Source organism: Metarhizium acridum (assembly GCF_019434415.1).
Source record: "Metarhizium acridum strain ARSEF 324 chromosome Unknown scaffold_1, whole genome shotgun sequence".
In the NCBI taxonomy this organism is placed as follows: Eukaryota; Fungi; Ascomycota; class Sordariomycetes; order Hypocreales; family Clavicipitaceae; genus Metarhizium; species Metarhizium acridum.
The window spans coordinates 529,507-551,499 of record NW_027094015.1 but is presented as its reverse complement, the minus strand read 5'-3'; the positions used below and the strand labels follow the sequence as shown (position 1 = coordinate 551,499).

The 21,993-nt window shown below is 51.2% G+C and overlaps 9 protein-coding genes across 9 annotated transcripts; 2 read left to right on the top strand and 7 right to left on the bottom strand.

The window, feature by feature from the left end:
• Window positions 1-950: 950 nt before the first annotated feature.
• J3458_000122 (uncharacterized protein) lies at window positions 951-1,855 on the top strand (the record flags this gene model as incomplete). The annotated part of the gene is made up of 2 exons (XM_007808182.2): window positions 951-986; window positions 1,049-1,855. 2 exons carry the CDS (start codon window positions 951-953, stop codon window positions 1,853-1,855), a joined length of 843 nt encoding a protein of 280 aa, XP_007806373.2.
• Window positions 1,856-2,723: 868 nt separating this feature from the next.
• Window positions 2,724-3,396, bottom strand: BET1 (protein transport protein bet1; the record flags this gene model as incomplete). The annotated part of the gene is made up of 3 exons (XM_007808183.2): window positions 2,724-2,930; window positions 2,998-3,274; window positions 3,386-3,396. The coding sequence occupies 3 exons, from the start codon at window positions 3,394-3,396 to the stop codon at window positions 2,724-2,726; spliced, it is 495 nt and encodes a 164-aa protein (XP_007806374.2).
• A 966-nt stretch (window positions 3,397-4,362) lies between these two features.
• Window positions 4,363-4,527, bottom strand: CHZ1 (Histone H2A.Z-specific chaperone; the record flags this gene model as incomplete). The annotated part of the gene is made up of 1 exon (XM_007808184.2): window positions 4,363-4,527. One exon carries the CDS (start codon window positions 4,525-4,527, stop codon window positions 4,363-4,365), a length of 165 nt encoding a protein of 54 aa, XP_007806375.2.
• A 182-nt stretch (window positions 4,528-4,709) lies between these two features.
• Window positions 4,710-4,865, bottom strand: chz1 (Chz1p; the record flags this gene model as incomplete). Its single annotated transcript, XM_066115948.1, has 1 exon — window positions 4,710-4,865. One exon carries the CDS (start codon window positions 4,863-4,865, stop codon window positions 4,710-4,712), a length of 156 nt encoding a protein of 51 aa, XP_065977828.1.
• A 953-nt stretch (window positions 4,866-5,818) lies between these two features.
• J3458_000118 (uncharacterized protein) lies at window positions 5,819-6,268 on the bottom strand (the record flags this gene model as incomplete). Its single annotated transcript, XM_007808185.2, has 1 exon — window positions 5,819-6,268. One exon carries the CDS (start codon window positions 6,266-6,268, stop codon window positions 5,819-5,821), a length of 450 nt encoding a protein of 149 aa, XP_007806376.2.
• Window positions 6,269-6,508: 240 nt separating this feature from the next.
• J3458_000117 (uncharacterized protein) lies at window positions 6,509-7,009 on the bottom strand (the record flags this gene model as incomplete). Its single annotated transcript, XM_066115947.1, has 1 exon — window positions 6,509-7,009. One exon carries the CDS (start codon window positions 7,007-7,009, stop codon window positions 6,509-6,511), a length of 501 nt encoding a protein of 166 aa, XP_065977827.1.
• Window positions 7,010-7,403: 394 nt separating this feature from the next.
• J3458_000116 (uncharacterized protein) lies at window positions 7,404-8,936 on the bottom strand (the record flags this gene model as incomplete). Its single annotated transcript, XM_066115946.1, has 1 exon — window positions 7,404-8,936. One exon carries the CDS (start codon window positions 8,934-8,936, stop codon window positions 7,404-7,406), a length of 1,533 nt encoding a protein of 510 aa, XP_065977826.1.
• A 942-nt stretch (window positions 8,937-9,878) lies between these two features.
• PHO80 (Pho80p cyclin) lies at window positions 9,879-12,905 on the bottom strand. The gene is made up of 2 exons (XM_007808186.2): window positions 10,989-12,905; window positions 9,879-10,863 (listed from the first exon to the last, which is right to left on the bottom strand). The coding sequence occupies exons 1-2, from the start codon at window positions 11,675-11,677 to the stop codon at window positions 10,386-10,388; spliced, it is 1,167 nt and encodes a 388-aa protein (XP_007806377.1). The 5' UTR covers window positions 11,678-12,905; the 3' UTR covers window positions 9,879-10,385.
• A 2,085-nt stretch (window positions 12,906-14,990) lies between these two features.
• Window positions 14,991-20,835, top strand: J3458_000114 (uncharacterized protein). The gene is made up of 3 exons (XM_007808187.2): window positions 14,991-15,508; window positions 15,610-17,345; window positions 17,406-20,835. Exons 1-3 carry the CDS (start codon window positions 15,214-15,216, stop codon window positions 18,399-18,401), a joined length of 3,027 nt encoding a protein of 1,008 aa, XP_007806378.2. The 5' UTR covers window positions 14,991-15,213; the 3' UTR covers window positions 18,402-20,835.
• The last annotated feature ends 1,158 nt before the right edge of the window (window positions 20,836-21,993 follow it).

Below are 21,993 nucleotides of genomic sequence, written 5' to 3'. Positions count from 1 at the left end.
TGGTGCGGTTCGGGCACAACAGCGGCCACTTGATGGAAAGCTGTTCTTTGTTGAGGTGAAGGATCCCGGAAAATCCCGATCATCTCTTCGTCCTGCCGTCGAGGATGCAGCTGCGGCAAAGCAGTAAGAAAAATATGCACCGCCAATCGCCAACGTGGTCGGCTGCCCTAGGTAATAAGGTGCCACTCTTGTATCAGACTGTGATTTTAACCAATTAAAAACCTTTTATAAAAAGGTACTAAATCTTATTAGGAAATCATATGAAAATAAAAGTTCTTAAGTTATAAAAGGTACATTACACCTATCATCTTTTAACCTTTAATACGGCTACTTTATTTACTAAAGAGGTATTTCCTTAGAAATATAGAAAAATGGTGCAGCTATAGCAGCGGCACCTTATCACATTAAAAGGGATACATAATCATATTGTGGCCATTCACAGCCTTCTATCCAAGATGAGCAGGCTTGGGGTACGGCTCAGGGCTGCAGACTCTATGGAGTTCCAATCTGCACAACTGTAGGGTAGTCTTTGGGTTGCAGAGGGGGCTCCTGGGAAGGCATGACGTGCGGCTTGCCTGGGACCTTGTCAATACTAATCTCTGGAACGGACGGAAGTGACGTTGCGTTATCTGTGCAGTTCAAGAGTCAACATGGCTGAATGATTGGTGGTTCCATCTGTACCATGTGCCCATCGCATGCGATAGATCTTGGTCTGCCATAATATACATAGGTACCTACCTAGGTAGGTACACATCTAGGTACATTAGGAAGGTCAATCTTGGACCGCGGCTGTTTAAGCGCGCCACGCGCGTCAGCTGCGGGTCTTTTGGCCCAGGAACCATTTTGATTACGACCGACCCCTTCAACCCTCAACGTCGACAAGCATTTAAAGCGCTATTAAGCTCAACCATATTACAGCACGGTGTGTTTTTTGATACTTGCTGTGTGAAATGTTGACAACTCTCCCCGACTTTACCCCACGAGATGTAAGATTGGTGTTTGCACCATCATCAGATATTATTTGACTTGGCTGACAATCAGCTCCTAGTCCCATTCGCTGTGGTACACGTCGTCCAGAGGAGGGACCTCGCAACCGCAGGGACTGCACGATACGCATCATGGAGACTCACCAAACCATAATCATGGTTCTGGCCAATCAAGGTCGAGGGGTCACATTATAGAACGAACAGCACTCGCACGTCTCGCCGCCGACGAGCAGTATATGCATCGACGCCGAATACAGGTACAAAACTTTGGAAGCGGCTGGCTACGACCGCCTGGTGTAGCCAAGACCCTACATCAGATGCGTGAGGAAAAGCGCGAACAGGAAGAGCACCAGGAAGCCATGCGTCGAGAACAGTTAGCTCAGGAACTTGCCGAAGCAGAAGGAGGCGGAATGCCGGAAGAAGGCATGATGGATGATGTACAACTAGACGGCGCACATGATCTCGACGATGATATTCCTGAGGCCGATGACCACTTTGGCATGGGAGATGACTACGAAAGCGACGACGGGGATGAAGAGGGACTCGAAGCAGAAGACTCGGAAGAATTAGATGATGAAGCTCTGCGCGAAGAACGCCAAAACGACCTAATGGCAGCACGTATGCGCATGGCCGACGACGCATTTCGTGAAGCTCTTGTCCGCGGGGACCCCGACGGCGATGACATGTACGGCGGAGTAGAGGAGCTCGAGGAAGAGCACCAGGGCCACATGCTCGACGAAGAGGACTTTGCGCACGATGATGGCATGGAGGCAAATTTGGACGATGATATTCCCGAAGCTGAGAGCGGTCTGTACGAACACACGGATTCCGAGGCTGAATTAAGCAGTAGCGACGACGGAAGAGCGTGACGGAGAGCAAGAGGACCAGGGTATTGGATTCGTGCCAAGAACGGCACAGATGGCACCGCCTCAGAGTCCGACATTACGGGGGAGAAGGGTTTCGGGGAGGGAGAGTTTGGACTTGAGCAACATCCTGAGTCAGGACGAGAGTAGTTTTATGGACAGTAGCCCTGTCCAGAGGAGACGGCATGGATGAACGAATACGCGAGTATGAATATGATACCCATGGTGAGGAACGCTACTTGTTGGTTGATTGGTGGTAGATGAAGAGCGGTCGATACCCTGATAGTGGGCGACGCAAGTGTACAACAGGATTACTTTGTATTGTCAAGTACAAACCATTCAGTTTATGCTATACCGCACTGGAATTGCCCGGAGCGACTGCATATGCAACCTTGGACTGTCTATGATTATTGGCCTATGCTCCACCGTGACTTAAATGCCGTGAATTGTGATGTAGTAGACTGACATAATCGAGGCACCTATTCCAAGTAGATGGTGCCGGTCTTATTTCTGCCGCAAACCACTTACTTTGCCGTATCAAAGGCAATATAACGTTCAACTCAAAGCCACGGCATGTCCAGTTAATGACTTTCGTTTTATAGGCCCAAACCCGGTCCTCGCACACACCAGCATCTCAAGTACATGCCGTACCGCCAGCAGAAATCCAAATCACACCACTCTATCAACTAAACCTCACATTAAAAAAAAACCATTCTCCTCCACCATGCAAGAGTAAGAAAAAGAGAAAAACAATACCCCAAAAGAATAACGCCCGCCATATGCATTTTTCAAAGCTCAGCCGCCAGAAAACCACCCATCCACTTAATTCACCTCGCCAATATTAGCCCCCCCCCCGCGGGTGCAGCCCAGCCCGTCAGAACAACCACACGTAAAAGAAGAGCATGCCGACGGCGGCAAAGAACAGCAGCCACAGCCTCCACCCCACGCCCGTCCGCTCGGCCATAATCTTCATCCTATTCATGGTGCCCCTGACGCGCATCCTCGCGTCGTCAAAGGCGTCGTTCATTTTATCCGCCAGGGCGGAGGACTCGCGGATTTCGTCGCCGATAGCCACCGTCATCTGCGCGTCGTTGCCGTCAGCACACTGCCTAATACTCTGCGTTTGCGTCCCAGGGGCCACCACGTACATGCTTCAGGGTGCGGACCTTGCCCAGTATCCCGGCGACCTGGTCCTCGTTCTGGCTCTCCAGCTCGTTGAGCACGGCATCGCTGTACTGGCCCTTCCTGTTTGGCGTGGCGGCCCTGTAGCCGTGTCGCTCGCCGTAGCCGCCGTTGGGGTATGCCGCCGCGTAGCCCGCGTTGTAGGGGTTGGGGCTGTGGCCGCGCGGAGTGTGCTCGCCGCCGGTGTAGCCTTCGAAGAGGGCGGAGCGGGAGTCGCGCTGGTGAAGAGACGACGCGCCGAACCTGGATGCCAGTTAGCTTGGCTGTCTGCTGCGAGGGAAGCTGATTTGGGGCCTTTGTTTTGTTTGGTTGAGGCGCTTGGGGGGAGGATCTAGAAATAGGAGGTTGACGGACCGCTGGGCCATAATGGCAAGAGGGCTATTTTCCTGGTGTGCGGGAACGGACTAGAGGGAGATGATATCAAAGGAAAATGGCGGGAGGCAAAACCAGGAGGAGAAAAGGAGGAGAAAAAATGGAGGAAATGAATCTTAAAATGTCATCTTCCAAGGTCGAGTTATGGCGTAGGTGGTCTTGATGCAAGATGCAAGTCTGGAAGATGGACGCCACATGTGTGCTTTTGGGACTTGGAACTGCGAGTGAGTGAGAAGCTTCGTGGCATGCGATTGGTAGGCTGGTTGGCGACAGGTGGTACGTACCGCGGAGTGCCGACTTGCGTTGGAATTGTTAGCCGCGATGTATCGCGGGCATTCCTAAAGGACCTAGGTGTGTTGGCTCCGCGTTTAATTGTTTTCTGCGGAAGTAATATAAAATCATTGCACGGCTTTTGGACCGTCTCAAGTTTTCTTCAAAGTCCTTTGATGGCTAGCTCGTTAGCTTAGCATCCATCATAATGCCGCAAGCTACTAGGCACCTATCACGAGAGGTGAAGCTTTACCTCAACAGTAGGGATTGAGACACCCCGTTCTGGGTTCCGATTGAAGAGGCCTCGAACTGAATATTGGGCGTGTAGCAGGGAACTATATTTTGTGCTTCACCTAGCTGACCGCCATCTACACTGCTGAGAGCACAAGCAGCACAGTATAACACATCACACTAGAATTTGAACGGCAATGCTTTCATTTAACTGTGCTCCCCCCCAAACGGCTCACTATTGCCTCCCTTGCGTTTATATCCATCCACGCGTGAACCATACATGTAGATCCAAAGACGGCCCACCAGCAAGCAAGCGAATTCCCGCAGTCATAACATATCCGTTCTTGTTGTTCCAATTGTTTTTGGTAGAAACCCATGCCCGTCAGAGCTATGGGACCATGCTTTCGCTATCGTAGCTCATACGCAGGTTCGCCTCTACCCCCATTCATGGGGTTCATCTAACCCGACATCTCAGTGTCCTCAGCAGGAGGCTGGAAGTCATCGTCATCTTCGTCTTCATCCTCATCCGCGGGGTGCTGCTCAGCGGCTTTGGCAAAGTCGATGACAGTGCCGCGCGTGCGGCGGCCACCCTCAACAATGTTGTTCAGATCAATCTCCTCCATGCCGTCTTCCTCGTCGCCTAGAAATAAGTCATTAGCAAAGTTGCGCTGTTCGCGTGTCAGAGCCACCGGCTGCTGCGCTTACCACCCTCGCCGTTCTAGGTATCCGTGTTAGTTGGCTGAGCAGAACTGAGAAAGCCAGTTAGCAAGATTGGGTGCATACCTCTTCCTCCTCCTCCTCGTCGTCAGTCATCGTCCTCTTCTTCGTCCTCTTCATCCATGGCAGCATCCTCAGTGTGAGGAACGCCCTCAGCGGCGGCCTTGCCCTTGCCCTTGCTCTCAGCAAAGCCGGTCTCCTCAGTGGAAGGGTTGGTGGGGAGAGTTGTGCCGTTCTCAGCCATGGTTGAAGTGATTGAAGTCGAAACGATGCTATTTGAAGGGGTTTCGGAGCTGTAGTGAGATGATGAGAAGGGCAATTAGAAAAGAAAAAGATTGGGAGTGAGCGTGAGTTTGGCGTATGAGATGGGGGTGAACTTCAGTTCACTTTTCTGCATGGCGCTTGGCAGGCTCTTAAACCTGGCAGGTGCTGTGGCTAGCAGAGAATAGCAAAAGCACGTCTGTTTGTACGTAGCAACGGCGCTAGTGCAAATTTGGCTAGCGCAATTCGAAAAGGTAGGTCACGTGCGCCCCCCGAGGGATGGGCTCCGTTGTTGCAGCTGTTGCAGATGGGACAAAATGCAGCGTGCTTAGGCTGTGGTGGATCAATGATTGTTTGTTAGAATGGAGAGGGACCGATTCGTTGCCCTGGCGGAATGATAGGAATTATTAGAGTCTCTCGGTTGTCGTATCGTACGTAGGACATCGCCTATGCCGCATCCACAGGAATGAATCCGACGCATAAAGTAAATTGTATTCTAGGAACTCGACGAGCTCAAAATACCGAGACTCTCGAGTCGTTTGGTCCTTGAACCCGAATGGAGCCGTACCCATAGCGATTGAGTCACAATCTGTAGCTCCAGTGCCAGCATCGTCACCGTCGCTTACAGAGAGAGTATTGTCACGCCTCACGAAATAACCGCCCAACCAATCATCAAATCCATAGAATAAAATCGATTAGCATGTCTATGTCCCATCACCTTCTCTTCTATTTCCCTTGCTCTCCACCGCCACCACTCAACGCTATGAAGCACTGCAATGCCAATCATCCACCAGTACCTGTAAATGGTCAGCACGTCCACCTTTCATATACCCATCATACTCAACTCCTAAAATCATGGATATAACGTACTTTTGCAAGAAAGTCTTCTCAACCTCCTCCTCGACCTTCTTCCCGTCCTTTGACACGACAACCGGCTTATTCAGAACCTGGCTGCGGCCCCCTTTCCTCGGTCAAAACCACAACCTTGGGGCCGAAATCCCTCGTCTGCCCGGCGTCAATCTGTACGCCCTTCAATGCAGCACTTAGCACGTCCCCCCTCGAATTAACGGAGACTGTGATGGTGGGGGAGTACCCCTTGGCGAAGTTCTCTGTGGAGGCGACCGTAGTTCCCGAGAGCCAGGACTTGACTTTGGGGTCGTAGACGCCAATGCGGACAAGGGAGGATGAGTCGGGGATGTCGGGGGCGTCGTAGGATGTTATGGTCGAAGAGTCGAGGGCGGCAAGGTCGTAGGATATGGAGGCGAATGGGAGGGGGGCTTGAGGGTGGGAAGAGGAGATGGGTTGGATGGAGATTTCTGCGATTTGCGGGTTGGCGTGGATCGTTAGGGCGGCGCAGAGCGCTGAGAAGAGGATTGTTGTTCGCATGGTTGTCGGGAGGGAGGCGACGAGACTTGACCGTGGTGCTCTGAGAGCTGGGTGATGACGAACCGACTCTGGTGGTTGAGCGCGAGCTGGAGCAGGAACCGCACGTGGAGAAACGTATTAGGCAATAGTGGGTCTCGCCGTCGTGAACGTCTGGTCGATTTCAGACCTCAAACCAAGCACGAAACCGGGTGCATGTCTCTTCATTCTGACGTTCCTTCGCCCCTGTGCTAAGAATGCTCTTCACTTTTCCATCCAGCACAATCGCACTCGTAACCAATCATTCGATCCTGCACCTTTTTTCTTCCTTTCATAATTCTCGAATATCTCTGGAACTCGGCTGTCGGCGCTCGCATAATCTCTGGCTAATGAGTGCTTATCTTTGTCGCGTATCGTGGCATCTGCACCACGACAAAGTAGAAACGCGACTAGCAAAGGGTACGAATCCTCTGCCGCGTAATGGAGCACCGTTTTGCCATGCGTATCCAAAGAGTTGATATCAGCTCCGTAATTTTGCAGAGTCTTCATCATCCGTCTGCTACGTCTCGCTCTGTGCAAGAGATCCATGCGATCGAAATCTGCCTTTGTAAAACCAAAATCCTGTATCAAATATTGGACAATCTCGACTTGGTTTCTTTGCACGCCATTCAGCAGGATGCCCTCAATGCTGTCACGCGACAGATACGCCTTGCCTCGCTCAAAGAGAAATCTGAGCATGCCGAGTCCCGCCTCGACCGCGACCATGCATAGGCTGTGCCAACTATCTCGGTCTCGTTTTGACTTTGATATGTCTGCTTTGCCGTCAAGCAACCATAGGACCATTTCTATATGCCCTCCAGCAACGGCAGCCTGAAGTGTCGTCCACGCTCGGGGATTCGAAGGTGATGTCCCTTCTTCATCATTCTCAACTATAGCTCCATGATCAAATAGTTTCTTGGCGATGTCCTTTCGCCCGTGGTAACATGCCAGAGCCAGAGGCGAGGTTATCTGCGAGGGTATTTTATCAGTATATTCTTGAGCATTTCCTTCAGCATCTTCTCGGGCATATTCTCGCGCATCCCCTTGAGCATCGTCTTGAGCATCGTCTTGAGCATCTTCTTCAGATGAACTCGGGTCTACTCCCCCTTTCAGCAGACGCTCAACGATACTGAGTTTGACTTGTGAGTCCCGCATCACAGTATCCAATAGCGTTCTCGCCACATCCTCTGTGTATCTGTTTAGTCGAATAACCAGTGTTGAAAACTCCCATTAATTCCTCCTCCTTTATGCTTGCCGCCTCTACCTCTTTCTCCAGGATTTCAAAGACTGAAAGGCATAAGGGCGGGCCCTCCACAAGCAGAGTTTCAAGTACCTCCCATCTTCTATGGTAGATAGCAATGGACAAAGTTGTGGCGATTTCGTCATTGCCAGCTCCGAAATAGGCACCATACTCAAGAAGCTTGCACACCAACTCGACATCTGCCTTTTCTACGGCCACTTGTAAGCACCTGCGTCCATGTTCGTCTCTGGTTTTCACATCTGCATTTCGGCAAAGTAGGAAATTGGCCATCCCAAAATTGTTTTGATGACAGGCTTTGATCAGCGGAGTTTCGTCTGACGGTGAAAGAGCGTCGATACTAATACGGTCACCGAAAGGACCGAAATGGTAACTTCCAAGGAGTAGTCTCTCAGCAGCGCTCGGTTCTCTGATGTAATGCAAGAGCGTATCTCCCTTTATCGTCTGTTTTGCCGAGTCATTGATCGCAAGGACCTTATTAAAAAGGACGGCGGTATCGTCAATTTGTATAGCTCTGTCAAGAATGGCGGCTTGGGCTTTACATGATGCTGTGTTGGGTCCTATGGAGCGAGAAACCCTGGGGAAAGCACCGAGGAGATACTCAACCACATCGCGAGACTGCTCATCCAAAGCGTTGCCCAGCAGTTTGTCGTACACTTCGCCGCATTTGAGGGCCAGCAGAGAAAGCCGCTCCCTGTTCCCGGTGTTGCAAGCCACCATGAGCGGCCATTCATGCCCAAGAACTCCTCCAGGGTCGGCACCCAGCGCAATAAGTTTTTTGACCAGTTCCAAGTTGCCAAAGCGGCACGCCACAAATAAGGCTTGAGTGAGGCGATGGGCTCCTTCGGCGTCACCACATGATTTGTCAATCTTGAGAAGATCAAGAAGAGCATCAACAAGATCGTTTGCTGTGGGCGGCTCCATGGAAAGCTTCAGTAGATGATCAAACATTTGGCGTTTCTTGCTCCCCAGGCCCAGGTCTCTAAACTCCTCCCATTCTTCCTTAATATTGGTTTCCCGGGCCAGTCGCGATATGATGCTGCAGTCCGCAAGTTCCACGGCCAGCCAAAAATGGTCCAGCTGCAGTGCCCGACGGTTCCAATGTAGAATGTAGTTGATCTCAGATTCGGCTGCAGCAGTGTTTTCCTCGGGCTTGTCGTTGTCCGGCCTCCCCTTGGCCGCCTTCTCTTGGATGAGCTTGTTTTTGAACGCCCATTTTCGGATTTCCTGGGAGAGTGCAGCGCTGGCTATCGGATCTGAGCGCCTCAAGATGATACCAAGGAAGTCCCAGCGATTGACTTTGCATGTTCTGGTAAAAGCGTAGATGTCTCTGAGTGGCAGGAGACCAAGCACCATGAGTTTAATCTCGTTGGGCAGGAGGATGAATTTACCCATGGTGAAAAGAATTTTCTCCAAAATTTAAAAGAAAAAATAGAAAAACAGAATAAGATAACAAGATGCATGTATGGTTAGATTTCCATTTCGTGAGTGTAGAGCCAGGCAATGCCAGGCACTATATATATACTTCGGTCCTCCTCAAAACGATACAAAAGCCTCGCGCTTCACTTGTTCTAAACGTGAACACGCCGTCAAACAAATTTCATGCCGCTCACCCAGCATTAAAGTGAAAAAGCCCGCGTCAAGGCAAGCAAACACTGCCCGAATAATAGCACTCAATAAAGGCCAACCAGGTGCTGAAAGAGTGACGGAACCAAGCCCGTGGACAAACAGCAACTGCTTACAGGCGACAGACATGGTGAACGTCGAGCCTGGGTCTAAGAAAACCGCAGCGGGAAAAGGAAAAAGGAATGAAATAATAAAACTCATCTGTTCGGCCAGAGTACGACTGCGTACTTTCGCGCGGTCCTTTACATCAAGGCTTCTATTCAGCTAGAGGTACAGATGCGAACTTTTGCGTGCTTCCTCACGTCAAAGCCTCTGCGTGACATTAGCCTTTATGAGCGAGTGCATTTGCCTAGTTCAGCGAGTGTACAGCATGTGAACAGTTCGGCTTGAACCATTCGCAGAATGCGACGCTGCACAGGACCTTGGTGAACGAGGGCTCACAAAGGTTTGGAATAAATACTGCGTTTGCAACTCATAATGGTGATACCTGACAGGACGGAGAAGCTGGTGAAAAGGTCGAAGCGGTCTGGTGGGTTCAGCAGGTGGAACATTGAAGCAGGTTACCTGCCCCTTTGGATGTCAACCTGGTGATCTGCACCAGACCTCTGGGCCTAGGTACCTAGGTACTTGATTAGGTACTTGAGTACCTAGAGGTACTACTAACTTTAGAATCTATTGACCCGACCCAAGTAAATAGCAAAACGGTGTCGGGTCACGTCAAATACGCTGCCTGTCCAAGTACATAAACGAAAGGCACACGAAAGGCACCCAGCTGCAAGTCCTTCTGGTGATTGATCGTCAAGATGGGAACTCGTCCTCGTATATTCAACTGTTCATGTCCTATCTGCAATAGCCCGCCCCTTTATTTTGATCAAAACTCAATCCCTTTCAACAACCCTTGGCTCGAACAAAGCGCAACGCCGGAACCATACAACGCCGGAATGCAATATGCTCCAGGATGCAAGGAGAAAACAAAAGGAAATGAAAAGGGTAAAAAAATGTGAGAAAAAAAAAAGAGACAAAGCTCCAAGACAGCCGCCCCGCTTCTAATCATAGCCGTGTCCTTCTCAACTCCAATGACAGTGATGAAGACATTTGTACAAATTTTGAACACCCAACAGTCGTGCATCGTCGTTTGTCATAAAACTTCCAGCAATTCACCCCACATTTAGCCGTGCGTTTCCATTCGGTCGTCTAATTGGGTATCATCCTTGCATCCTACTCCTGCCAGGTTTGAATCTCCTCTTTCTGCTGCCGCCTCTCTTCCTCTTCACCAACATCTTCGTCATCGCCAATGGACGAGTCGTCTGAGGAACCGTCAGACTCTAGTGCGTATTGCGGTGTCCGCTCTACCAAACCCCGATAGTATGCAACGAGCACCTCTGGATTAGGCACGATTTTCCAATCCACCCTATAGAGAAACTCTAGCTCTAACATCTTCAACTCGGCAACCCGGACGCCGCCAACCCTAGCGTAAGTCGTGTTGTTCCAGAATGAATCGGAAAGCCCCTTGGCAGCTACGGTGGCTGCTGTGATCAAAAATCGATGAACCGTGAGAGTGTTTATCGTGAATTCGGCATACAAGGCGCATAAACGATCAATGTAATACACCATGGAGAGAAGTAGAGGAGGTGTAAGTGTAGCGTGTCTCGCCAGGCGGTGAAGGTAGTCTCGTACAGATATGCCTGGCGCAGTCCTATAATCTTCATGTCAGAGGCACCATGCATGAGGCAGAAGACAGGTTCTTTTTTTTTTTTGGTGTAGATTGGTAAAAGTAGGGGTTCCATCAGCCCGTGGCATTTGCAGCCTTGGGAAACGCACCTGGAATGAAAACGTGTTAAGCCTCCGCTCGATATTCGAATGGCGTCATTTGTCGCAATCAACTCAGCCAACATGTGAGCTATCAGCTCCACGATGTCTTCTACTGCACAAAGCTCGTAGCGCTGAGGCAAAATTTTTGGCTCCCCACTAGTCCTTGCTCGCTTCGGCGCAGTTGTTATTGCAGATGACGGCGCACGACCCCCAATGCGCTCACCAGTCTGTGAGGTGGCGGGCGTATCATCACTCGGGCCACCAGGAGACACCCTTCGCTTGTTTGGTGACAAGAGCTTCTGAGCCTCGTTGTCAGATCCGGTTGATGGTTGAGGGTGCGCAGGTGATCCGCTTGGCAGAGAGCCGGAAGCCGCAGGCGTGACAATGTGTTGGGGTCGAGCCTGAGCCTGAGGGTGCGGTGATGGACTGAGTTGATTGATCTCCTGGCGCGAATTTACACCGTCATGTTGCACACGGCCGTCGATAGCCGATTCGGTTGGTTTCGCATGCAGGCGGCGAGGGGAGTTGGAGGTAGCCTTTGGCGAAGTCGTAGTCGCTGACTGACGCAGACGTGCGGTCGAGGTTGACGATGTCAATCGAGGGGATGCTTGGGGCGACGGAGGAGTTGCATGACCGCGGCGAAAGCTGGTGGGCGACGCATTGGCAGAGCTGGTGAGAATTGGAGATGTTTTCAACATGGTGGGCAGCGCATCGTCATCTGCATCGAGACGATGCGTTTAGGCCCTGTGTCCGGCGAATGCCAATTGGTTGCTTGGGATTATGGTGCTTCCGTGCGGCAATGCGACAATGAGATGCGCTTGGTTACGGAAGGACTCTAGGACCTCGTCGCTTTGGATCGACTGCGCGGACGGCACCAAGACAGCCAAGACAATTCATTGAACAACAGGATGAGGTGGTTCCCTGTCCTGCAAAGGAAAGAATGCCCTTGGCTGTGGTCGTGGGACTCGATGTTTCCGCAAGGCAGCGATAAGGGAGCTGGGCACAGCGAGTACAAGGAGTGCGATGAGGACGACGAGCACGACAAGTACAACGGCGTTTGTACTTGAGGGCTCAGTGCCCGAGTAGATGAGGCGGAAGGGCCTTTCGACGGCGACGGCGACGTGTTGGTTGTTCGCAGGTCGAGATTGATCAGATGGACTTGTGTCTGCAGAACTCGGTACTTGGCACGCAAGTTGCAGCTCAACTTGAGAAGCGAGCGAACGTCCCGACTGCCAGGGTCAGGACAGGGCGATTGATCTGTGGATGATGGATGACGGTCGAGCGCAAGGTGGCGGAAGTTCCAACGTTGCTAGCAGCTGAAGACGGCGGCTGTTTGGTTAGGCGCGAGGCCGACGAGTGGTTAGAGTACACCCTCTTCAGGACGTGCTCAAGTGATGCAATGGCAATGGTGGAGGATAGTTGGTGGCCTCACAGTTGCCTAATCAAGGACAAAAAATAAATAGATAAATCAAGATGAAGACAGCATGGCGGTGACTGGGGTGAAGCAAGGAAACTTGCAACATTTGGAAGTGTCGGAGAGGAAGGCAAATGAGGGAAACTGCCACCACCAGACATGATGGTGCCAAATGGTCAAATGGCCGCTCCAACTGGCGGCAGCTGGTGCCAGCGATGCTCTATGTGCCCCCTGTGGCCCCCTGTGGCCCCGTCAAGTGCCTCCTGTGCGCTCTGGTCCACTCAAGTCTGCTGCTGGTTCGAATTGTCATCGCTAATAATAAAGGTTAACACTTGCACTCTCAGGCCCCCCGGCCGGCGGGGTCTGCGGGCTCCGACAAGTCAACGTTCAAAATGTTGCCAACTTCACGTGGGGCAACATGCATCAGCAAGCCACCTTCTTGACCCCTCAGCCCCTCCGCTCGGCCAGCCCGCGAACTGCATTCGAAGATGAAGCCAGCAGGCAGACCAGGCTGTAAAGGGGCTGTGGTACAAGCAAACACGAATGCTCTCCGACACACCACGGACGCTCCTATAACTTAACTCTTTGACTCCGCCAGTGGGCAAAGTGGGCCTCTCTTGCGAAAGAAAAAAGAAGGCTGTGTTTCCGCTCTGGAGGTTTCCGCATCAGATGCTGGGCGAGTCAAGCGCAATTTGCGGCCGCCTGTTGGCATGATCGTGGTCTGCCCTGCTCATGATCGCACAGTCCATTTTGGTCTTGTCAGTCAGTGTATCTGTAATTGTGTAATGCCTTTGTATAGGAGCATATAGCGAAGTATATGCTAACTTCTCGGTGACTCCAAGCTGACAATGCCCAGATTGGCTTGCCCAAAAGAGTTCTTGTGCTATCGGATCGAACTTGTCCATGGGAGCCACACCGGTTATCGGCAAGATTCCCCAACATCAAAGAATCCTCGGGTTTCCCAAAAGTTTCCAAGTTCTACCCCAGAGTACATACGTACATACCCAGCTAGTGTACACAAGCACTCGCTGCACCCCAGACCAAGCCTCGAACAGGTTTATACGGGGAAATTGGTCACGCCATGCTAGTCAGTGGAGGGGAGAACAAAATAGCCAAGCGAGGGGAGAAGAATGCACATCCTCGGTCGTCTCAATAAACTACTATATTCATGTACCACGACGCACGTCACAACAGAGACATTGGCCATCAACGCGGAGAGCAAATACGTTACCCTGTCCCGACTAACCCTCGTGTCAGCATAGGGCTACCTGATTCGTACCTGCAGCTGTATGGGCCCGGCATGCGCGTTGTCTCATTTTCGCCCGGTTTGCTGCCTGGGTAGTCTGCAGTCGTCAAATGAGTAAAACCGACTCCTTGCAAAGGCAAGATTTGCTGGGGACTGCGGCCCGACGGGTTCTCACGCATACGTACATACATAAAAGGAGGTTTTTGCATCGGGTATTGCTTGATAACAAGTACTCGTTCTGCGGAGGTCAGACCTCAGGTCCTCATTGTCCAGACCTACCCCCGAGGCCAGTGTTGAATGGTACGGAGTTTGCGGCCTCTGCTACCATCTCGTCCACCCTGTCTGTATAAATGGATCCTATCGTACTCGTTGCGGATACATACGAAGCATTTGCCATCCGAGACCGAATGCATTAATCGGACCAGTATCAAATCAATTGCAAACAGGATTTCCTATTTTGGTCTCCGATGAGGGCTTGCCCGATGTGGTGGATGTTGAGTTCCATCGATCACGCCTCCTGGTAGTTCTAGTGTGCGTGCCTTCTTTGGGATGGCTCTCGCGGAGGTCCGCGGTCAACTTGTCCTCGGTTGGCCGTGAGTTAGATGCTCCTGAGAAGCTATTCGGAAGGGATACCAGGTTGCCGATTGTTTAGACCCAGTGCCTTCTAGGAATACCCATGACCTTGTATTATCACAATTCCAAGGTAAATCACGACTAGTGGGATAAATATCGAACCCCGACGTAAAACCCGAATTCGATCCAATGGTAACCCGGAGGAGACTGACCCATTGGCTTGGTACATGCTGTTGTACTGGTATCTCAGCAGAAGGCATGATTCTTTGGCCGTAGTCGGCTAACCAAAATTTCGGCCCAGAAACCCCAATATCTTAACTGGGACACACGGGGTTAATGTTGACACAAATCCAGAGAGCGATGACAAATAAGCATATATATATGCTCAGTTGGAGGATCGTGTTTCTCCAGGGTAGCTGACGGAAATGCTTGCACCTAATCTTATTGTTGTGAGTCCTCGGCTAATCGTCGGTCTTGGTCGGGTCTGTTGAAGTCGTGTTTGCACAATATTTTCTAGCACTGAGCAATTATTATTTATTTTTTTTATTGCTCTTCTGTATGCTTCTCGTATTATATTATACAGAGTACCATACTGTCCGGGTACACTCAATATCATGTCTCGTTACTACCGGCTGGCGAGCTTTGCCCACTGCATGCCAAGATGCGCGGAGACAGACTTCAGCCGATAAGATAAACAAAATGCACGTGCCCCCAACTAAATGTCACCAAACCCTTTACGACAACAATGGGCATCATTGAGCTTCGTTGCGTTGTAGATTCACAGCTTTGCTCCCCCGACATCGAATTCCCGCTTGCCATCGACACTGCATTTGGGACTGTCATCTTGCTATACCGATCGATCATCCTCCATAGACTAGGCGCAGGAAACCCGGGTAGGACCTTGGGAATCGGGCGTCACGGATATCCGCTTCCTCGTGATGCCGATGCGCCAACAAACGAGGGCAACATCAATTGTAGCTCCGTTTAGTTGAACAGCTCCCATGGCTCGACCGCAGAATTCGCCGATTCTAGCACAGCTGCGGAATGCAAAGTCACTGCCCGAGCAGGCGGCAGCCCTGCAGGCTCTCAAGAATGAAATAGTTGGTCATGTGCAGAAGAAGGAGGCATGGATTGGCCTCGGCGTTCTTGAACCCATAGTCAGAACTCTGTATTCCAGCCGTTCACCTGCGAAATTGAACGGAAAAGATGCTACTGTCCAGCCTCTGTCGCGGCCTCTATCCGACGACGACTCGGTCAAGCTCCAGGCCCTGCAGCTCGTCGCAAGCTTTGCTAACGGTACGACAATGATTTCCCTCCCGGCGGCGGCTTGTCGCTTATGCGTCCTCGGCCATCCTTTACCAATTCTATTTGCCCGTCTTCTAATTCGTTGCCTCTAGGTGGACCCGCGTTTCTTCACCCTTTACACGCAGCTCGTGTCGTACCGGCCATTTTGGGAAACATTTCGCCCTACACGAGTCCCCCACAGGTGGTCGTTTCTTCTCTGAGAGCGCTCCTCGACATCACTTCTGCCGCCCGTCTGGCCGTTTCGCCGTCACCTCTCGATGTACAAACTCTTGCCGATGATGTCTTCACTTCCCACCATATCGAGTCGCTCAATGCGATGCTCTCGATGACGTCCTCGAAATATATCCTCCAATCCCAGGTTGTCCTCGCATCGACCCTCATAAGTCGCCTGTGTCGAGAAGACAGGCACCAACATGCCCTTACCATGGGCGGTATTTTGGACTCCTTGGCTGCTCAACTAGCAAGGTTTGCAGTTGCAGATGGCCTTGTCATACCAGGTGCAGAAGAGCTTGCGCTCAGTGATGGGCTTCACGAGGTGTTTCCCGAACCGGCCAACCCTGGTGCCCAAATTGGACCTATTCTTGAGGCCATCAGTTGCATTATTGGTGACTCCAAATACCGGGCGAACAGACTGATCTGCTCGCCTTCCTTGCTAGCAATTTTCCCAAGCGTCAAGTTTGAACCATACGGGGATCCACGGGATTCACCGCAGGCGCTGCCACCGAGGCACAACGGAGTAACTGCTATGGAGTTTATTCTCCCTTCTCTTCCCATCACGACATCGAGAACGCCGTCAGCCGTTGCATCGTCTTTTCCCACTCCAGATCGATCCGACTCTAGGACATCTAGCAGGACATCGCTGAGCAAGTTTGGTTCGTCTGCTGTGTGGGACTCGCCTCGATTCCAAGCATTGGGAAATACCGTCGACGTCTCTAACGAAGATATTGAAAGCCCATTCATCCCATGGCTCATCCATCTAGTGCGATCATTGAATGATTACGATCGATTGATGGCAGCCGCGGTTCTTGCCGCGCTTTTCAAGGCCGGGCTTGGTAGAAAGGGCGTTCGAGAGACCAGCATTGGTTTACTTGTGGTCCCCATTCTTGTAGGCATGATCGCAAAGAATGACAAGGACGGAGTCGAACTTCTAGATTCCTTTGATACAAGCCAACTTCAAATCTTGGAGAAGGCTCCGGCGATTCTTGCCAGAACCATTACAGACAGTGAATACCTACAAAAAGCCGCGTTTGACTGCGATGCTGTCAAAGTCCTCACAAGGCTGCTCAGACGGGCATACCAGCCTGTAGAGGACATGAGCCAGCCCAAGTACTGGTCGCCGAATCCGGATACAGGAATGGATGTTGAGAGCACATCGTCTCTTGCACAGCTCGGGGAGAATGGCCAGAATCCCTTGCTCGCTCATCGAATTCGCCTCCGTGAATCTGCGCTGAAGGCTATAGGTGCATTGTCTGCAGGCAAAGAGGATTATAGAAAAGCTCTTATCGCAGAAGACTTTGTCCCATTTGTGGTCGAGTCTCTTAGCGAATTTCCTAGAACGCCGAAGCAGGCAAAAGACAAACCGCTCAACGAGACTGCACGGTCTGGCCCAGTGTCGAGTTACGGCACAAACCCGCAGTCCGTCATCATTGCTGGCTGCCACGTAGTGAGGACATTAGCTCGGTCAGTTAGCATCTTACGGACAGCCCTGGTGGATCATGCAGTTACCATGCCTATATTCCGCTTCATGCGTCATCCAGACATCACCATTCAGATTGCTGCCACGGCCACTGTTATTAACCTTGTTGTGGAGGTCAGCCCGGTCAGAGAGGTTCGTTTCCCCTCCATCTAGAAGAACTTGGCGATCCGACGCTGACAATCTTCCAAACAGCTTCTTACCGAAAGCGGAGTAATGAAAGTACTATGCGAGCATGCTCACTCTGATAATCACTCTCTCCGGTTAAATGCTCTATGGGCATTAAAACATTTCGTGGATGCCGTGGGACCAGATCTGAAGAAAGCATGCCTAGAGCAGCTTCAGCCAGGGTGGTTGATGCAGTTGATTTGCGACGACGACCAAGAAGCTTCTTTCTTTGCTCCGAAAGCCAAAGAATCGTCAGCCGACGATTTGGACGAGGACATGGACATGCAACAGTCTGACGAACCTCTGCGATGGTTCTTCGGAACTAATGGGACTATACGAGAGTTGGATGCTTCTCGATCGTCAAGGCTACGACAGGTGGAGGACCGGCTGGCTTCTGTGCGTGAGGCAGAACTCAATCCAACTAGAAAAGCACGAAACGACAGACTGGCGATTCAAGAACAAGGCTTAGATTTTATAAGAAACTTCATCGGAAGACCGGAATCTGGCGTATCATCAGAGGCTCCCAGTGAAACGACCGAGATGATTGATCACTTGTTTAGCGAACTCGGGCAAGATCGACTCTTCGAGATTCTGGCCTCAAAACTACGGTCAAAGGTTCTACATCCGTTCTCAAGAAGAACTCCGGTCAGTGGTAGGGAGACTCGGGTCCTCCATCCGCAAGCCAGGATTATTGTGGCCGTCATATGCATCCTCGTCCACATGGCCGCTAGTATCCCCCGACATCAGCAGCTCGTCATTGCGCAAACAGAGCTTTTGAAGCTCCTCGCCCAGCAAGTTAACAGCAAGGACCGAGGCGTGCGGGCATCGCTGTGTTACCTTGTTATCAACCTGACCTGGCAGGAAGACGACGCCGAGGCACAGGCCTGCTCACAGCGGGCACAGGAGCTGAAAAAGCTCGGTTTCTATTCCAAAATGGAGACGTTGAGGCAACAAGATCGGGACTTGGATGTGCGTGAGAGGGCGAAGACGGCTACGTGGCAAATAGAGCAAGCGACCTATTAAGGGGCCGTGTGAAAGAAGAGCGACTGAAGACAAGCATGCTTCATCATTGCGGCGACAGTGGCAACAGCTGGTCACTTGGGGCGTTGAAGTCGAATTTCTTGGTCGTGATGGCGGGACATGCGCGTTATCGAGGGTTCCGTAAGACGGTTTCGTGGCGGTTCGTTATGATTGAGCTGAAGCATTCAAGAATTCACTCCTGTAGGTTAGCCTACATATTGGTGAGTAGGCGCCGGCTTTGTGTATAATTGTTGACGTTGCGGCATTCATATTCCGTCTTGATAGGGTAGTCCCAAGCTGTATAGTCTAAATCAACATATCCTTCGTGTATGTACACTCCCAACGCCGCACCAGTCTCGCAAGCCTCGCCTCACCATGACGAAAGCATCTCAAAACCACATATCGAAGCAACCACATACCGGTTCGTCGTGCACGGCGTCTCCTATGCGGCCGCTGCTCAATACCGTCAGCCGAATTGCCTACAACTCCCGGACATGCCCTGGCCACGCGCAACCGTTTGAAGTCTGACTCCCGTTTCCAACGGCCCGCCATGTCTCCACCCCACGAGCATCACATACCTCCCGGAGTCGCACACGAGGGAGAAATCCCCCCGGTCGGGGACCAAAAAGAACCCGCAAACGCCGGGCCGCAAGGAGAAACTAAAGGGTCCTAAGCGAGGCTGGTGTACGGGAGACTCCGGATATCATTTCTAGTACCACATGGGCATGAGGGGATCAAGGCGGCACGGGGGAGCGGTGCCGCAGGGCTTCCAAGGTGTATTTACCTGGTGGATACATTGCACATGGCGAGGCAGTCATATGACGGGTGGGTTGACGGCATGTCCGGGGGTTCCCTGAAGAATCTTAGCAAAGCTGAGTTTTCCGTGTGACATGAGCTGCTCCTTGCTGTAGCAGCTATTCGTGCAACTGGATCGGAGTGTAGAGGATCCATCACATGTTTAGTTGTGATACCGCGAGACGGGCGGACATGCGCAGCCGTAACCGCATTGTCTGGCTAGGAATGCCCAAGGAGCGAGTTGGTCGGCTGGCGCGGTGGTTGGGGGGGAGAACAAGACGCAATATCTACGGAGTAGTACCTATTCGTACGATCAAACTCTTGGGTGGAGAAGTGTTCTAGTGTTTGAGCGTCAAAAAAAAAAAAGGAAGAGAAGAGAAGAAAGGAAAACAAAAGAGCAAAACGTTCAACGTGGCAATGCTGCATGCCTCTTGAGCGGATGGTCGCCGTACATATCGCCACGAGGAAACGAACCTGTGTGACGACAGCTTCTTTCCCCCCCTTTTTTTTTCAAATTCAACCCCGGTAGCTGCACGATGCACGAGCAATCTTGCGTCGTCCAGAGGAAATTATGACGATGCAAAGATGACGGAGGGTGGACAAAAGCAACGGGCATGTGTTTGTCTCAGACTGCTTCACCGAGAAAGCCACGTTCCACCCTGCAGACATTTGAACCACGCTCCCGTTTCTTTTTGGTCCGCCAGATCTGGGCTGTCTCGTACTCCGTACTTGGTAATCTACTAATGTCGCTGTTCCCGGTTCCTTGTCGTATCCAAAACGCTTTTTGAGTCATGATCGACGTCGGTGGGGATAATGAATGTGTTCGGCTGCGCGTGGTGTCGGGTTATTTTGCCAAGTTGATACTGGACCCTGGATCCCAAACAGGTGTGTTGATGTCTGTCTTTGTTGTTTGCGTATTTTGCTTTTTTTTTATTGGACCTGTTTGGAATAACCTTGCTAGACATGTGAGCATTCGTTTTGCGCAGACCGGTCACTGGGAGTCATGACCTCTTGGCCACCAAATTCCTTGATTGTGAGGGATTGGAGAGTAGTACATGATTGCGTCGAAGGGGAACCTGCTATTGGGGGTGCAAGCGCAGGACGTGATTTGGGACATTTCGGGCTGCTGGGAAACTTGACATGTTGCAAAGGGGGACCATCTCACCATCTCCTAGTTTTTGACATCTCCAGCCTAGCAGAGATGTTCTCGTCTGGCAACTCTGAACTCGTCGAGGTAGCTCATCAAAAAGTTTGCTCTATATGAAACAGACCAGATGAAGCTGGAAACTCTCTCGCATCCGCCAATACAAAAATGCGACACGTGCTATGCAAGTCCGGACCGCAAGTCTGTGTCAAAGCCCGGTTATTAGACGAAATGCGCGCTACAAACGGATGCTCACAGTAACGTAGTTACATGTTTCTGTCGACGCGAGCATGGGCATTGCCCGGACTGCTCGGGAGGCAGTTCGCCCTGAATAAAACACCTCGACGTACCAATCTGCTCTGCTATACTCTGTACACGGTCGTGACAAAAGAAAAGAGCAAATGAGACGCTCGCCACCCATTGGACGGTGTCCGGGTCAGCACAGGACAAAAGACGGCGAGGTTTCGAGACAAAATGCTCGTGGATGCATCACTCGGCTTGGCATCATTCCGCGGTAGAATTGTGAACTATGCTGGTCTAGATAGATGACACTGAGCTGGACGGCTTCTTTATTGCGGTTGGGACTTGCATCGGACACTGAGTCGGAGGTATTGTCGTAAACAGACTTGTTTCACAGGTTGTAAGCATACATTTAACTGAGCCGTAGATGAGGTGTTTTGTTTCATCATGAATGCCCTTGGGAGAAAAGCTTTGCTTGGCCGCTCACGTCTGTCAATCGTCCAATATCATCATTGCTCCCCGAGAGACCCTGATATCCATTCCAGGTGAAACATCCACCTTATTGGCATGGAACCTTGACTGCTCTCACCGGAGGACATCGTGGGATCGATCCAGTCTGGATTCTGCCAATACGAGCAGCGACGGGTGAAGAGAAACTGGATTACTGTTGTGTTATTTTGATAGCAACGTTTAGGCACGACCGCTGCAACCTGGTACATACTTAAGTACTTGAACAAGCGTGAAACACTGTCTACTACACCAACCTAACACTTTCCCTTGTGAACGGCGGAGCGACGTTGCGACGAGTACTCACTTCTCACTTGGGGGCCTACAATCGCCACTGGACGTAGTCAAAGACAAAAAGAACAACCAAAGGGCACCTTGCACGAGATTGTAAACCGCGACTACCTCCTCAAACCTGCAGCAATCTTTTCGCTTTTTAGGGTCACCCGACTAGCGGCACATGATGACTTGCATCGGATCGACTTGGTGGATGCTATTCTCGATAAGATGAAGATCAAATTATACATACCTACGGAGGTACCTAGTAGATAGACAACAAGTACGTACTTTGCACTCAGCACATCTCAGCATGGACTAATCCGTATTCTCTGCGCATCAGTACTAGAGTTCCAGTAAACCGGCAGCTGCCAAAAGTGTTGCGCCACGGTAGTACGTCATGCTTTTGACGAGGTTACACTGGCATCGCCCCAGTTCTTCGTGGTAGAAGAGTGGGCTCGAGTTTCTGTGTACGATACGCACTATTCCATACCTACCTAGTTACCTAGGCACCTAGGTAGGTATGTACACAAGAGAAATGGTACAGCACCACGTATACTGGCGTAGTTGATCCATTTCGCCAAGATCTGGTGTGTTTGACAGGTTGCTAGACAAAACCCCTCCTCTTCCATGAAC

What these genes read in the sequence shown, in the direction of transcription:
- J3458_000114 (XM_007808187.2), top strand. Translation starts at nt 15,214, where the DNA reads ATGGCTCGACCGCAGAATTCGCCGATTCTAGCACAGCTGCGGAATGCA. An exon ending in CGTCGCAAGCTTTGCTAACG is followed by an intron (nt 15,509 to 15,609) that starts GTACGACAATGA and finishes CGTTGCCTCTAG; the next exon opens with GTGGACCCGCGTTTCTTCAC. An exon ending in AGGTCAGCCCGGTCAGAGAG is followed by an intron (nt 17,346 to 17,405) that starts GTTCGTTTCCCC and finishes TCTTCCAAACAG; the next exon opens with CTTCTTACCGAAAGCGGAGT.
- PHO80 (XM_007808186.2), bottom strand. Translation starts at nt 11,677, where the DNA reads ATGTTGAAAACATCTCCAATTCTCACCAGCTCTGCCAATGCGTCGCCC. An exon ending in TTAACACGTTTTCATTCCAG is followed by an intron (nt 10,864 to 10,988) that starts GTGCGTTTCCCA and finishes TGAAGATTATAG; the next exon opens with GACTGCGCCAGGCATATCTG.